Source organism: Panthera tigris, chromosome B1 (genome assembly GCF_018350195.1).
Source record: "Panthera tigris isolate Pti1 chromosome B1, P.tigris_Pti1_mat1.1, whole genome shotgun sequence".
Classification (NCBI taxonomy): Eukaryota; Metazoa; Chordata; class Mammalia; order Carnivora; family Felidae; genus Panthera; species Panthera tigris.
In genome coordinates, this window is record NC_056663.1 from 102,405,709 (window position 1) to 102,421,661 (window position 15,953).

General features: G+C 40.1%; 1 protein-coding gene across 1 annotated transcript in view; it reads left to right on the plus strand.

The window, feature by feature from the left end:
- Positions 1-4,817: 4,817 nt before the first annotated feature.
- The window catches only part of QRFPR (pyroglutamylated RFamide peptide receptor), a 44,288-nt gene continuing 33,152 nt past the window's right edge, over positions 4,818-15,953 (plus strand). The window contains exon 1 of the mRNA XM_007087601.3: positions 4,818-5,424. Within this exon, the coding sequence (XP_007087663.3) occupies positions 5,085-5,424 (340 nt within the window). The 5' untranslated portion in view covers positions 4,818-5,084. The remainder of the gene's footprint in view (positions 5,425-15,953) is intronic.

The following is a 15,953-nucleotide window of genomic DNA, read 5'->3' on the forward strand; positions in this document are numbered from 1 at the left end:
AGACCCATCTATATGCTGCTTACAAGAGACTTATTTTTAGACATAAAGACACATGCAGATTGAAAGTAAGGGGATGGAGAACCATCTATCATGCTAATGTTCATCAAAAGAAAGCTGGATACTTATATCAGACAAACCAAATTTTAAAATAATTACTGTAACAAGAGATGAAGAAAGGTACTATATCAAAATTATCCACCAAGAAGCTCTAACAACTGTAAATATTTATGTCTCCCATGTGGAGGCATCCAAATATATAAATAAATTAATCAATCACAAATATAAAAGAAACTCATTGATAATAATACCATAATAGTAAGGGACATCAATACCCCACTTAAAGGAATGGACAGATCATCTAAGCAGAAAACCAACAAGGAAACGATGGCTTTGAATGACACACTGGACTGGATGGATTTTACATATATATTCAGAACATTGCATCCTAAAAAGCAGCAGAATACACATTCTTCTTGAGTGCTCATGGAACATTTTCCAGAATAGATCACATACTGGGTCACAAATCAGTCCTCAATAAGTACCAAAGGATTGATATCATACCTTGCATATTTTCAGACCACAACTCTATGAAACTTGAAATCAATCACAGAAAAAAAATTTGGAAAGACCATGAATACTTGGAGATTAGAGAACATCCTACTTAAGAATGAATCGGTTAACCGAGAAATTAAGGAGGAAATTAAAAAGTACACGGAAGCCAATCAAAATGAAAACACAACAGCCAAAACCTCTGGATGCAGCAAAGGTTGTCATAAGAGGGAATTATATAGCAATCTAGGACCTCCTAAAGAAGGAAGAAAGAACTCAAATGCACAACCTAACCTTACACCTAAAAGAACGGGAAAAAAATGGCAAAAAAGTGCAAAACCAGCAGAAGAAGGAAAATAATTAAGATCAAAGCAGAAATAAATGATATAGAATCCAAAAAAAACAAAACAAAACAGTACAACAGATAAATGAAACCGGGAACTGGTTATTTGAAAAAATTAACAAAATTGATAAACCTCTAGCAAGTTTGAACAAAAAGAAAAAGGAAAGGATCCAAATAAATAAAATCACGAATGAAAGAGGAGAGATCCCAACCAATACCATAGAAATAAAAACAATAAAAAAAGAATATTATGATCAATTATATGCCAACAAATTGGCCAATCTGAAAGAAATGGATAAATTCCTAGAAATATATAAACTACAAAAACTGAAACAGGAAGAAATAGAAAATTTGAACAGACTCATAACCAGTAAAGAAATTGAATCAGTAATCAAAAATCTCCCAACAAACAAGAATCAAGAGCTGCATGGCTTTCTATGGAAACTCTACCAAACATTTAAAGAAGAGTTGACACCTATTTTTTTGAAGCTGTCTAAAAAAATACAAATGGAAGGAAAACTTCCAAACTCATTTTATGAGGCCAGCATTACCTTGATTCCAAAACCAAAGACCCCACTAAAAAGAACTACAGACCAATTTCTCTGATGAACATGGATGTAAAAATTATCAACAATATACTAGAAAACTGGATCCAACAGTATATTAAAAGAATTATTCACCACGATCAAGTGGGATTTATTCTTGAGATGCAAGGCTCGTTCAATATCAGCAAATCAATCAGTGTGATACATCACATTAATAAAAGGGTACGAACCACATGATCCTCTCAATAGATGCAGAAAAGGCATTTGAGAAAATACAGCATCCTTTCTTGATAAAAATCTCAAAACACTAGGGATAGAAGGATCATACCTCAAGTCATAAAGGCCACATATAAAAGACCCACCGCTAATACCATCCTCAATAGGGAAAAACTGAGAGCTTTCCCCCTAAGGTCAGGAACATTACAAGGATGTCTACTCTCACCACTGCTCTTCAAGATGGTACTGGAAGTCCTAGCCTCAGCAATCAGAGAACAGAAGAAATAAAAGGCATCCAAATCATCAAGGAAGAAGTCAAACATTCACTCCTTTCAGATGACATGATACTCTGTGTGAAAAACCCAAAAGACTCTACCAAAAAACTGCCAGAACTGATACATGAATTCAGCAAAGTCACAGGATATAAAATCAAAGTACAGAAATAGGTTTCCTTTCTATACACCAATAATGAAGCAGAAGAAAGAGAAATCAATGAATTGATCCCATTTACAATTGCATCAAAACCCATAGAATACCTAGGAATAAACCTAACGAAAGAGGTGAAAAATCTATACACTGAATACCATAGAAAGCTTATGAAAGAAATTGAAGAAGACACACACGAAAAAATGGAAAAACATTCCACGCTCATGGATTAGAAGAACTAATATTGTTAAAATGTCAGTATTACCCAAAGCAATCTACATATTCAATGCAATCCCTATCAAAATAACATCAGCATTCGTGACAGAGCTAGAATAAACAATCGTAACATTTGTACAAAACCAGAAAAGACCCTGAATAGCCAAAGTAATGTTGAAAAAGAAAACCAAAACTAGACCTTAAACTGTATTACAAAGCTGTAATCATCACAACAGTGTGGTACTGGCACAAAAACAGACACATAGATCAATGGAACAGAATAAAAAGCCCAGAAATGGACCCACAAATGTATGGCCAACTAATCTTTTACAAAGAAGGAAAGGATATCTAGTGGAAAAAGCAGTCTCTTCAGCAAATGGTGTTGGGAAAAAGTGGACAGCAATATGCAGAAGAAAGAACCTGGACCACTTTCTTACACTATACACAAAAAATAAACTCAAAATTGATGAAAGACCTAAATGTAAGACAGGAAGCCACCAAAATCCTAGAGGAGAAAATAGACAGCAGCCTCTTTAACCTCAGCTGCAGCAACTTCTTATTTGTCATATCTCCAGAGGCAAGGGAAACAAAAGCAAAACTGAACTATTGGGACCTCATGAAGATAAAAACCTTTTGCATGGTGAAGGACAGGAAAACTAAAAGGTAACCAATGGAATGGGAGAAGATGTTTGCAAATGACATATCAGATAAAGGGATAGTATCTAAAATCTATAAAGAACTTACCAGACTCAACACCTAAAAAACAAATAATCCAGTGAACAAATGGGCAAAGGACCCGCATAGACACTTTTCCCAAGAAGACATCCAGATGGCTAACAGACACATGAAAAAGGGCTCAACATCACTCATCATCAGGGAAATACAAATCAAAGCCATAATGGGATGTCATCTCATACTTGTCAGAATGGCTAACATTAACAACTCAGGCAACAGATGTTGGTGAGGATGCAAAGAAAGGAACCCTTTAGCACTGCTGGTGGGAATGCAAACTGGTGTAGCCACTCTGGAAAACAGTATGGAGGTTCCTCAAAAAATTAAAAATAGAACTAACCTACTACCCAGCAATTTTACTACTGGGAATTTGTCCAAAGGATAAAGCAATGCTGATAGAAGGGACACATGCACCCCAATGTCTATAGCAGCACTATTAACAATAGTCAAAGTATGGAAAGAGCCCAATGTCCATTTTAAAAAAGAAATATGAAAAAAGAAAGACAATGGGCAAAATACATGAAAAACTATTTCTCCGAAGAAAATACTGGGATAGCAAATAAGCCCACGGGAAGATGCTAATCATTAACTATCAGGAAAATGCAAATTAGGGATGAAGGAAATATCACTGCATACTTATTAGAACATATATAAAAAACAATGACAATGCCAAATGCTGGTAAGGATGTGGAAAAATTGAATCTCTCATATGTCGCTATGGCTAATGTAAAATGGTACACTTTGGAACGGAATTTGACAATTTCTTTCAAACCTAACTATATAAACCATAGACCCAACCACCAAACTTCTTGGCATTTCCCAGAGAAATAAAAATATTCGTTCACATAAAAACCTGTACATGATTCTTCATAGCAGCTCTATTTTTAATAGAGCTGGAAACAACCAAAATGTCCTCGTCTCCATGAATGGTTAAGCAAACCCTGGGCCATTATCAGCAATAAAAAAGGAATAATAATAACTTGGGTGGATCTGAATGGCACTATGCTGAGTGGAAAAAATCAGTATCAAAAGGTATAATTTGTGATTCAATTTACACAATCTTATGTCAAAAGCATAGAGATGGAGAACAGCTTAGTAATTGCCAGGGGTTCAGGGCTGCGGGGGAGGGGAGAGGGACTTGGTATGACTACAAACATGTAGCAGGAGGGAGATCGTTTTGGTCATAGTTTTGTATCTTGATTTTGGTGATGGTTACGGGAATCTACACTCGGTATAAAGACGGACTTTACACACACACTGTAGCTATGTCAAATTCCTGGTTTGGTATTGTACCTTAATTAACTACGATGTAATCACGGGAGAAAGTAGATAAAGGATGCTTGGGACCTCTCTGTATTATCCTTGAAATTTTCTGTGTGCTGTAATTATTTTTGAAAATATAGGGAAAAAATTAAAAATCCCATTTTGCCTCGGGTAGCTGTGGCCTACATTATTTAGTCAAAGGAGAAACCGTGAGACGGTACAAACCCCAATTCCGGGTTTTACACAGAAGCATGACCTGGGGCAGAAGAAAGGCTCAGGGCTGCAGAAGGCGGGGAGCCAGAGAGAGGTTTCCCTCTCCCTGAGGGTGTGGGAGGCGGCGTCTGAGCGCCTGAAGCAGGGAGGTGAGTGGCGCGCCGCCCAGTCCCAGCCCCACCCTCCGCGGGCTCCTGGAGCCCGTGCGATCCCTGCAGCAGAAGGCTGGGGAGCCGGAGGCGCGAGGACTCTGGAGCGGCGCTCCTGCATTCCCGACACCGCGGCTCCAAACCTTGAGAGGACCAAGAGAACTTTCTTTGAACTGCGAACAGTTTTGGTCAACGGGATAGCCTCCCATGCTTTGGCTTCCCGCCTCTTCATTGTGGTTCTGATCCCTCGCTGCTTTCCTTCTCGAACCTGCTGGGGTGCAATCGGGAGCCCGTCTGCGCGCCAGACGGCTGTCCGGACCTGCGAGGGTGGGAGGCGGCCGCCAGCCCTGTCCCCTCGCAGCCCCCGCCCCGCCGCGCAGCGGTGCTCGCCCGGGGTAGCTGGCTGTGCCTGGCGCTCGGGCAGCGCGCGGCATGCAGTCTCTCAACATCACCCGGGAGCAGTTCTCCAGGCTGCTACGGGACCATAACCTGACGCGCGAGCAGTTCATCGCGCGCTATGGGCTGCGGCCGCTTGTCTACACCCCGGAGCTGCCGGGGCGCGCCAAGCTGGCCTTAGTGCTCACCAGCGTGCTCATATTTGCCCTAGCGCTCTTTGGCAACGCGCTGGTGGTCTATGTGGTGACCCGCAGCAAGGCCATGCGCACCGTCACGAACATCTTCATCTGTTCCTTGGCGCTCAGCGACCTGCTCATCGCCTTCTTCTGCATCCCGGTCACCATGCTACAGAACATCTCTGACACCTGGCTGGGGGGTGAGTCCGCGAGCGCACCTTCTTCTCTAAACCCCAGTCTGCCAAGGGACTCTTCCCGCCCCCTCTATTCCTTACATTTCTGTCTCTACCAAATGAATCCAGTGCTCCTTCTTAGAACTTCCTCACTTGTGCTCACTTGGAGAGAAGTTTTTTGCCACTTTTAATTCAGCCCAACGTTTCTTTTCCTTGTCGCTTAAAGACATAGTTAGGAAAATGCCTAGGAAACGTACAAGGCAGTGAGGTGGGGAGTTGCACCTCTCTCCTGTTATTTCAGCTCCTTTTTCCATAATTACCAGGATTTTCCCTATTTCCAATAAAAGTAAGATAAAAATATTTCACATAATAAAAGTCTCGATATCCGCTCTGCCTGCATACCTCTAGGCTCACTCCACAGTTGCCTCTGTGGCTTCCAAACAGGTATTTGTAGATCTAACTCTTATATGAGGATTTAAACTATATATATATATATATATATATATATATATATATATATATCTTGGAATAGTCCTTCTTTTTAAAAATTGTATTAACAGTCAAGCAGGGAGAAAGAACACAGAAAACATAACATACCCCCTGCTGACTGATAATGAAGGAGACAGCGATTTGTCCTCCTTCCTTAAAAGGGGAGTGGAAATTTTCGGCAGAAAAGCCATTCAGAGTCATTGAACTGGGAGCAGTATGTTGAGGTTGAGAAAAAAATAGACACTTCACTTCCCTAAATGATTCAGTCTTTCCAGAGACACAGCTTTAGAGCATCCTTGTAATCCGTAAGCAGTATTGTCTTCTATTGTCACCAGTGTTCTTGGTGTGCCTTGGGGAGGAAGCACAGGTTGTGTTGTACCCCATTGTCATGGATGGGTGCATCCTTGAGGCCTCATCAAAATTCTTAGAAAGTGGTTGGAAATACAGAGGGAATGTGAGAGAAATGGGTCATTATGCCTTTAAACCCTGCCATTTCCACTCCTTTGCTACTTCCTTTAAATCTCACTGCGGGTGTTCATTTCATCCTACATTAACAATTTGAGATTTTCTCTCCCTGGCATAGCTTTTTTTCCCCCATTAATTTGCATTGGATTTTATCATTAGTGGGTCAAGAGGCTAAAATCTTTGATTCCCACCTCATCTGTAATGTAAATATTCCCAAAACTAAATTAAACATTAGAGAACATAGCATCCACTTGAAGGTGACACAGTGCAGGAATTTGCAAACTGACTTATGGGTTATAGCCTTTCTTATGCACTCTGATGAAATCATTGTCCTTGGGCATTTTAAAGTTGCCTGGTGCAACTAACTCCGCCAAATTAATGGGTAAACTTTTGGTCATCATATATAACTTATTTTTTGAAGCAATGGTACAGGAGTTTTCATTTCTGCATGTTTCTGAAGACAGATTTATGAAGCATATATGTATTGCTGGATGATTATAGCTCTGTTTGTAAAGATAAACACAGTTAAGAAAAGTGGGGTGTTATACTGGGAATTCAAAGACCTGGATTACTACTTTGGCTCTGATACATGTTGATTCAACACATCTGAGCCTCAGTTTCTCAATAAAATATTAGGAATTCTGGGAGCCTGGAAGTGGAATAAAGCAGATGTTTAGCCCCTAGCCATCCTAGGAGATCAAGCCTGGGAAAGATTACAGGGTGGATCTTTCTTTCAGAGGACTTAGGTGGGCGCTGCAAAGATTTTTCTTAAACTTTCTGTTTTCCTTGCTTCCCCGTTCATGAAGGACATTTCACTTTAGGTTCTAAATGCTGAAAAAGAGTAATACATTGGGTATGTATTTTACAAGTTAGTGTGAGGATAAATGTGTTAGTAAAAGTGCTTTGAAGCAATTTATTATTCCATGAAAGTATAAGGTATTAATTCTATTAAGGATTGTTTGATTTTAGGTGGCTTATGTTTATCTGAGACTAGATTTATAGAATAAATATTCTTATAAATCAAGTAAGTAACACCAAAATTGAAGTTCAGGGGAAAGAAGAGAGCTTGCAGAGTTTCTGGAGAAAGTGATGCAAACAGATTTAACCTGTCCTTTATAGGATAGGATAATAATTGCAACACTCCTTTGATAAATTAACAAAAGAGCTTTCAAGGGAATGTAATCTAATAGTTCAAAGTTAATTCACAGTCTATTAGTCCATAAAGCTATTGAGGATCTTCTTTATGGCAAAGCATTTTACCTTGGTAATACAAAAAAATGAACAAAGCTTATCTAATGACTTTTGGGGCCTCAGAGAATATGAAATATCCCAGAATAAGCAAATCTAGGATTTAATAGAAGAGGATCCATTCTGCTGCAAGAGCACAGAAGTCAGGAAGGCTTTACCAAGGACTTTCGAGCTAGATGTTGAGGAATGATTCAGATTGTTCCTAGCAAAGGAAGAAGGTTGGAGTGTGTTCTAGGAACAGGGGTCAATCCAAAGTTTGGAGGAAAGGAAAAGGTGATGAATTCCGGGAATGCTGTGTAAGCCATTTCAAGAATATAGTTTATATGTGAGCAATGGTGGGAAATGAGACAGAAGAGTAGGCTAGTGCAAATGGGGAAGAAAAAGTATATTATCAGTTATACTACACCTAAAATATGAATACCCCTCAAATTCCTTCAGAAGTGAAATAGGAAACATAAATGGAACAGCAGAGACCACTAGGAGGAAACAGTGGAGAAGGAAGTCTGCTACCTCCCCTAAAGCAGGCAGGATCCCTGCAGGCAGGGGTGTCAGATCTTCTTTGGTTGTTGTTGTAGTTACTGCCTTTTTTTTTTTTTTTTCAGAGAAGCTGGGAATATGGAATGTTATGATCTTGGCATGTAATTCAAATTTAAAAGTAGAATTGTGTAAAAGAACCTCTCTGTGGGTTTGGCCACGAATAATTCATGAACCTCCAGTTTGTGACTTCTCAAAGCCTCCCTCTCAAACATTTCTGACAAAGGTAGAGCTATAAATGACTGTTGTTTTCTTCTTTAGTCCACTTATCTCCCTTGCTAGGGACCAATGTTACCTACTGAGTCAAAGCCTGCATTTGGACAAGACCTCCAGGTGATTCATAAGCACATGAAAATTTGAGAAGCACCACTATAAGTAATGATTTTCAGACTTGGCTGCCTAGAGAACCTCTTGAGAGACTTTGAAAATGATCTGTGCAGGCCCCAGTCCAAATTAATTACATCTGACTCTCTGGAGCCAGCTTGCACTGACTTACAGAGACCATTGTGTTCATCTTTACTCAGTTCCCCATTCAGGGACATCGTATTGTTGGCTTGAAATCAGCCATGGTGGAGCTCATGGATGGCTCAGTCGGTTAAGCATCCAACTTCAGCTCAGGTCATGATCTCACCACAGTTCATGGGTTTGAGCCCCATGTCGGGCTCTGTTCTGACAGCACAGAGCCTGGAGCCTGCTTCAGATTCTGTGTCTTTCTCTCTGCCCCTCCCCTGTTCACGCTCTGTCTCTCTCTCTCAAAAATAAATAAACATTAAAAAAAAAAAAAAAAAAAAGAAGTCGGTCATGGTAGGAGTATTTACACTGTGGACATCAGCAGCTGCAGATCAGTTTCTTTTTTAAAGACAAAACCCCAAAACTCAAAACCATACAGTTGTCTTCCAGCATACCACTGAGCAAAACTTTGAGTTTCCATTTGTACAGTGGTGACACCATAAATGACAGGTGCAACAAATTATATCCATAAATATTTGGTTTATTTATATGAGTTACACTCAATTTAGAAGATCTTAATTCAGCATCTGAGTTTGCTCAGCATTGAGGAAAGTGTATGTTCAATCCTTCTGTATATCTGGCATTACCATCCTAATGCCAACTCTCTGTGATCAACAGTTGATTTGCTCCCACACTACTCCCCAGAACTTCCGACATGGAGCTGGTAGGAGTAGAGATTCACTGCCCCCAAGAATAGTAAATAGCATTTGCTTATGATTTTTTTTAATCACTAATGTGAGGATGGGGTTTTATTGTCTTAGCAATTAGGAGTCAGCCCTTGGAAGTTCTGTGTGCATTCTAGTCACCAATCTGTTTGGTTCAACTTCAGCAGTGAACTTGCCCTTTGTGTTCTTGGCACCACAGAATTTACCTATCCTTATCTGCTGGCTGTTCTTCCTCATTTTGTCTCTTTTTTTCGTTCTTTAATATATTTCTTCGAAATATCTAAATGTTCCTCCAAATTTACTGACAGTATGGTGAAATTTTTTTCAACTAAATTCAGTACAATAGATTTTGCTTCTGAACAATGCTCCAGAACACTTTTCTCTCTTCTCTAGGTGTCCATAAGCTTCTCTTTTTCCTTCTTACTTTACTTTCTATATATCAGTCTTTTTCTCTATATTCTTTCCTTCAGTGATTCTCATACTTTCTCTCATTTTTTGAGTGTGTGTCACCTGAAGCCTGGTACGCAATCTCTTTTCTTCCATTGTTCATTTCTGCATAGAGGCTACAATCAGGACTCTCCTTTTGTTGGTGATAATTCTGAAACAAGTATCTAATTATCTAATTATTGTAAGCCATAATCTCTCTTATCTGTAAAGTAGGCATTTACACATGGATATCTAATTAGCATCCACCATTCTCTCACCTTACTTTGTCTCTCGGCCCAGGGTCTAAATTATTATTAATAGTACTATGAGTCATTCTTGTATTCAGCATCCTCTGAATATCTGCTGTGTGCACTGGAATATTGTAAGTGTAGAGAAAGCTGTGTCCTTGTGGAACTGCCAGGTTTCAGTTAGAGCAAGAAGGGGAAGGTGCCATTCAAAGAAAACATGGGCGAGGTAGGGGATTTTGTTGATGTCAGAGATCCAGAGTGCACTATGGAGAAAGCAGGGGGGGGGGCGTGTTAGGGAATGGGACCTTGGGTCATAGTGGGGATATCAAGAGCCTAGATTGGGTCCAGGGGCAAGGGATGGTCTAGGAGAATAGGACTCATGGTGACTGAGATAAAAGTGAACTTAAAACATGAAGGGATTAATTCTAAAGTCTTTCCAGAAGGAGTTGGAAAATCAGTTCTAATCTTACCCTCCTTTATGGTTCTCACCATTAATAAATTGAGATGCGGAGGCCTTGATGGCCTTGCCAGGAGCCCACAGGTCTCTCTGCTGGCTTTCATCCTGCTGGGGGTGTAGTCACAGCCAGGGGAAGTGTGCACCCAGAGCTCTATGCATCTCCCTGCAATCCTGTTGTGGGCACTGAAAAGAATTTTCTAATGATGACTGGCAAATTGACTAAAAGCAATTACAAAAAAGGAGTTCCAAAAATACCCTAAGTAATGGCAGCCTCACTGGGAGAAGTGTACTTTCACATAAACTTACTACATTTGAAGACTACTTGCTTAGGTAAAAAAAAAATGTGAAAATTAATTTTTTCAGTAGCTGATAGGAAAATTCCTATTAGAGCAGTGATTCTCAATCTTGCCAACAGATGGAATCACTCGGGGGAGTTCTTAAAATGATGACTGTTCTGGGGCCCCTGGGTGGCTCAGTCGGTTAAGCGTCCGACTTCTGCTCAGGTCATGATCTCGCGGTCCGTGAGTTCGAGCCCCGTGTTGGACTCTGTGCTGACAGCTCAGAGCCTGGAGCCTGTTTCAGATTCTGTGTCTCCTTCTCTCTCTGACCCTCCCCCGTTCATGCTCTGTCTCTCTCTGTCTCAAAAATAAATAAACGTTAAAAAAAATTTAAAAAAAATGATGACTGTTCCTACCCCTTAGAGATTCTGATTTAATTGGGCTGAATGTGATACCTAGGTACTGGATTTTCAGAAGTTCCTGAATTGTATAATTTGTAGCCAAGGTTGAGAACCACTGATGTAGGGTAAATGTTGACAGCACCAAGGCTTGGGCTATTGTGAAGGTGAAAAGAAATAATGGATGTAAAGTGCTTAAATAGCAAAGTGCCTGCTACCTATGCCAGCACACGTTTGCTATGTGTTGTATAAAAAAAAGCAATCGGAATTAGAATGCTTGGAAAATGCAAAAGTAAACTGCATAAAATGGAATCCAACATGGAACTCTGAGACAGTTCTCCCATTGTACCCAGCCACGTCTTTACTAAAGCCATACACTTTTTTGGAGTCTTTCATGGTGGATTTAGAAAGAAGTCAAAAATGATTAAAATGTTGGGCTGATGTAAGATGAAAGACAAAAAGAATTATTCTCTCACTTGGAGAATGAAACTCTAATTTAACATTTTTAAATTAAAAAAATTTTTTTTTCAATGTCTATTTATTTTAGAGAGACTGGCCGACTGTGAGCAGGGGAGGGGCAGAGAGAGAGAGGGAGAGAGAGAGAGAAAGAGAGAGAGAGAGAGAGAGAGACATGGAATCTGAAGTAGGCTCCAGGCTCCGCGCTGTCAGCACAGAGCCCAAGGCAGGGCTTGAACTCACAAACTATGAGATCATGATGGGGGCAAAACTCGGACGCTTAACTGACTGAGCCCCGGGGTGCCCCTGAAACTTAGCACACCCCACAGCAAGGTTTTCAGTGCATGTTACCCAGAGCCATGGTGGCTGGTGTCAGTGTGTATGGAACAGGCGGGTTCCCAGGCTTTATCAAAATAGCCCCCTTCTCTCTTGTTAATAAATGGGGTTTTGCATAACATTTCATATTTGTGAAAAAGGATTTTACTGGAAGAAAGAACTGGAAGGAGGGAGGGTGAGAAAAAAACGAACACTCACTGTACACAACACAGAAATTCAGGTGAGTTTTTAGAGATTTCAGCTTGATAAATTGTGAAATAGGTTATTAAAGGAAATTGTTGAACATTATGTGGTGAAAAGATCTTAATTAGGGGGGCCAGCTCAGAGCAGAGGGATTAGACTGGAACTATTTCATTATTTGATTGGTGATTAGAAAACATCACTTACACATGTTATAATAATTTTCTCTTTTCCTATAGCATTTCAGAAACTTCAGAGTTTCTGGGGGAAATTTAAATATGGTGAAACTGATGTAAAATCAACAGTATTATGGGGCTTTTTAAAAACCTTTTAATGGGAATGATGAAAGCTCTTGACGAAGAGTAGACTCACTAAAAAAATAAAAGAAAGAAATCAAAGAGAGACCCAATGGTAGTTTGGAACTCAAATGAAAAAATGTGCCAAGGCCAACCTCTGGGTGATCTTCTCTAAAATCAATTACGGGCACACTTTAAGAAGAAAAGATACCATGGTCAAGAAATTCACTAAGTTTTCTTGGAAGGCTGCAGGGTGGTAGTAAAAGCAGTGGGATTTGTATGCGTCTCTACATAGAGACAACAGCATTTCATGGTTAAAATAAGGACACAGAAGGGATGCCTGGGTGGCTCAGTCGGTTAATCATCTGACTCTTGACTTCAGCTCAGGTCATGATCTTGCAATTTGTGAGATTGAGCCCTGTCGTGGGGCTCTGCGCTGACAATGCAGATCCTGCTTGGGATTCTCTTTCTCCCTCTCTCTCTGCCCCTCCCCCCATTCACGTGCTCAAAATCAATAAATAAACTTTTTTTTTTAACGTTTATTTACTTTTGAGACAGAGAGAGACAGAGCATGAACGGGGGAGGGCCAGAGAGAGGGAGACACAGAATCTGAAACAGGCTCCAGGCTCTGAACGGTCAGCACAGAGCCCGACGCAGGGCTCGAACTCATGGAGTGCGAGATCATGACCTGAGCCGAAGTCGGCCGCTTAACCGACTGAGCCACCCAGGCGCCCCAAATAAACTTTTTTAAAAAAGGGACACAAAAGGATTTGGCAATGACAAAACTTGGAAAAATTCATTGGGCACTTAAGAGGCATAAAAAAAATCTCTTTTTCATTTGCTTTTCTAAAATAGAGCTTAGCATGTTCTTTGGCCAGTGGTTGGTTTATTATAATTCTTGTTCGCAACTAGAGAAGCCCATTTTAAACTAACTTAAGAAAAGGAGCGGGCGGCGGGGGGCGGGCGGGGGGGAGGTATTCTGACTCATGGAACTGAAAAACTCAGGATTAGGGTTAGCTTCTGGCACAGCTGGATCTAGGTCCTCTGACAGTGACTCTGGAGGCCCACCATCCTTCCTCTCTGTGCCCAGCCTCACTTCCTTCTGTTTTGCAGCTTCATTCTTGGAATATCTTTTTCAGGTAGTATGAAAGATGGTCCTGGAGCTATAGGCTCACATTTTCTTTAAAACTCCCTATCTCAACTCAAATGTGTATCCACAGATAATTTTGTTGTCTTGATTCCTGCTTTAAAATTAAGTATTGATTTCATTTTTTAAAAGTTTACTTATTTTGAGAAAGTGTGAGCGAGGGAGGGGCAGAGAGTAAGGGAGACAGAGAATCTGAAACAGGCTCTGTGAGCTGTTAGCAAGGAGCCAGAGGGGTCAGTCTCCTGAAAGGTGAGATCATGACCTGAGCTGAAATCAGGAGTCGGAAACTTAGACGCTTAACCAACTGAGCCGCCTAGGCGCCCCTGAAGATTGATTTCTAATTATTAATTTTTAAGTACTCAAGTGTTTATTGTTCTTATCTATCTAGGCAAGACAAAATTTGTTCTTCTTGTGGCTGTTTCTGAGAAATACATCGCGTATAGTACCAGAAAGATTGTAGATTATTAAGGACTAGTGGAATTCTCCTTAAAATGTAATGTGTTCTTATAACACAGGAGAAATAAAAGAGGTAAAAAGACAGTTTGGTTCAGGGGCGCCTAGGTCGCTCAGGTGACCGACTTAGGCTCAGGTCACGATCTTGCGGTTCATATGTTCGAGCCCCGTGTCCCACTCTGTGCTGACAGCTCAGAGCCTGGAGCCTGCTTCGGATCCTGTGTCTCCCTCTCTCTCTGCCCCTGCCCTGCTCATGCTGCCTCTCTCTGTGTGTCAAAATAAATAAACATTAAAAAATTATAAAAAAATTAATATAAATCAAAATGAGTAGGTCCTTAGTGTGGACAGTACTGGGTTTTAATCCTGTCGCACCATTTATGACTCACAAGTTACTGTACTATTAACTACATTTCCTTGCATTCCATCTGCTCCTATTAGGAGATGTTATACGATGTTATAAGCTGAGAAGTTATAAAATAATGTCTGATGTTGCCCCCCAGTGGACAATGTAGCAGCATACATTACATCAAAATGCAAGATTTACATCATACTATATTTTATCAAAAATATTAATGCATATTCAGTTCTTATGATTTCTCATTGTATTTCAGTATGAAGTATACAATATTTACACATTTCCACCTATAAAACATTTCGCCTATAAAACTTGAAACGAGGTTGAAAGTCTCTTTCAATACACGTATAAAAAAAATATTTTAAAAAATCTCTTCTTTGTAGAATTGAGATGCATTTAATATCTGCAGTGTTATTTGCAGGTTGACAAACACAGTGTTTCATACTGGGACAATTATTTTATTTCTCCTTGCTGTAGCTTCTTCATCTGTAAATTTGGGAAACGTATGCATACTTTATAGGGCTGCTGTGAGAGTGAATGACCCTGTATGTGAAGGACCCAGCACTTAGTGGGCACCCAAAGAAAGGAAGCTAATTGTGACTTACGGCTGCAAATTATTACTATTTAAATGTTAGGGTGGCACCTGGGTGACTCAATTGGTTAAGCATCTGACCCTTGATTTTGGCTCAGGTCGTGATCTCATAGTTGTTGAGGTGGAGCCCTGCATCGGGCTTTGTGCCGATGGTGCGGAGCCCGCTTGGGATTTCTCTCTTCCTCTCTCTCTGCCTACCCCCTGCTTGTGTTCTCTCTCACTCTCAAAAAAATAAATAAACATTAAGATAAAATAAAATAAATAAAATAAAATAAAATAAAATAAAATGTAAATTTTATTTTAATTTGGTTTATAGACAATAAGGATGATAGAGTTTAAAAAAACTGTAATTACAGAATTAATTTCTCAACGACATATGATATGCACTTATATAAAACAACTATAAATAGTCCCATCCACATATAACTTAGTTTTGTTAACAAAGCCTTGAATAATTACCATGAAAATATTTACTTCTATATTCATGAAAAGTCAAACTAATCATTTGTAGTCTAAACACAGAAAAGAGTACTTACTTTTGTTCATTTCAGAAGCAATAACATATCCTGAAAAGAGGCTTAAGTGGTAAAAGACTTGTTGGGGCCGATATAGATTTTGTAGTTCCTTGCAAGGCCCATGTGTCTTTCCAGGACACTGCAGACCATAGGCACCGTGTTGCCACGCTAGTATTAATACAGACACGTCCTGCTATGCTGGCACAGGGCACGGTTTCTCTCTGCAACGGGTTGCGTTTCATCACCTGTTTCTGCCCCATTTGTGCACAGTTTTGCCTACATAGTTAGACCTCATATGCTAGTTTCTGGGATCTGGAGGACAAATTTCTGAAATAAAAAGTTGTCCTGGTCTTTTCCTCAGAAACTTTCACGAGAACAGACTCCTGCACATTTACTCTCAGTGGTTCTGCCCACCTGTGTACTAAAGTTTGGAGCCCTAACACACAACACATATTCCCAGAAGTCCATATTGACTCAGCTTTAGAAGTACTGTCAGGTTATTCTACAG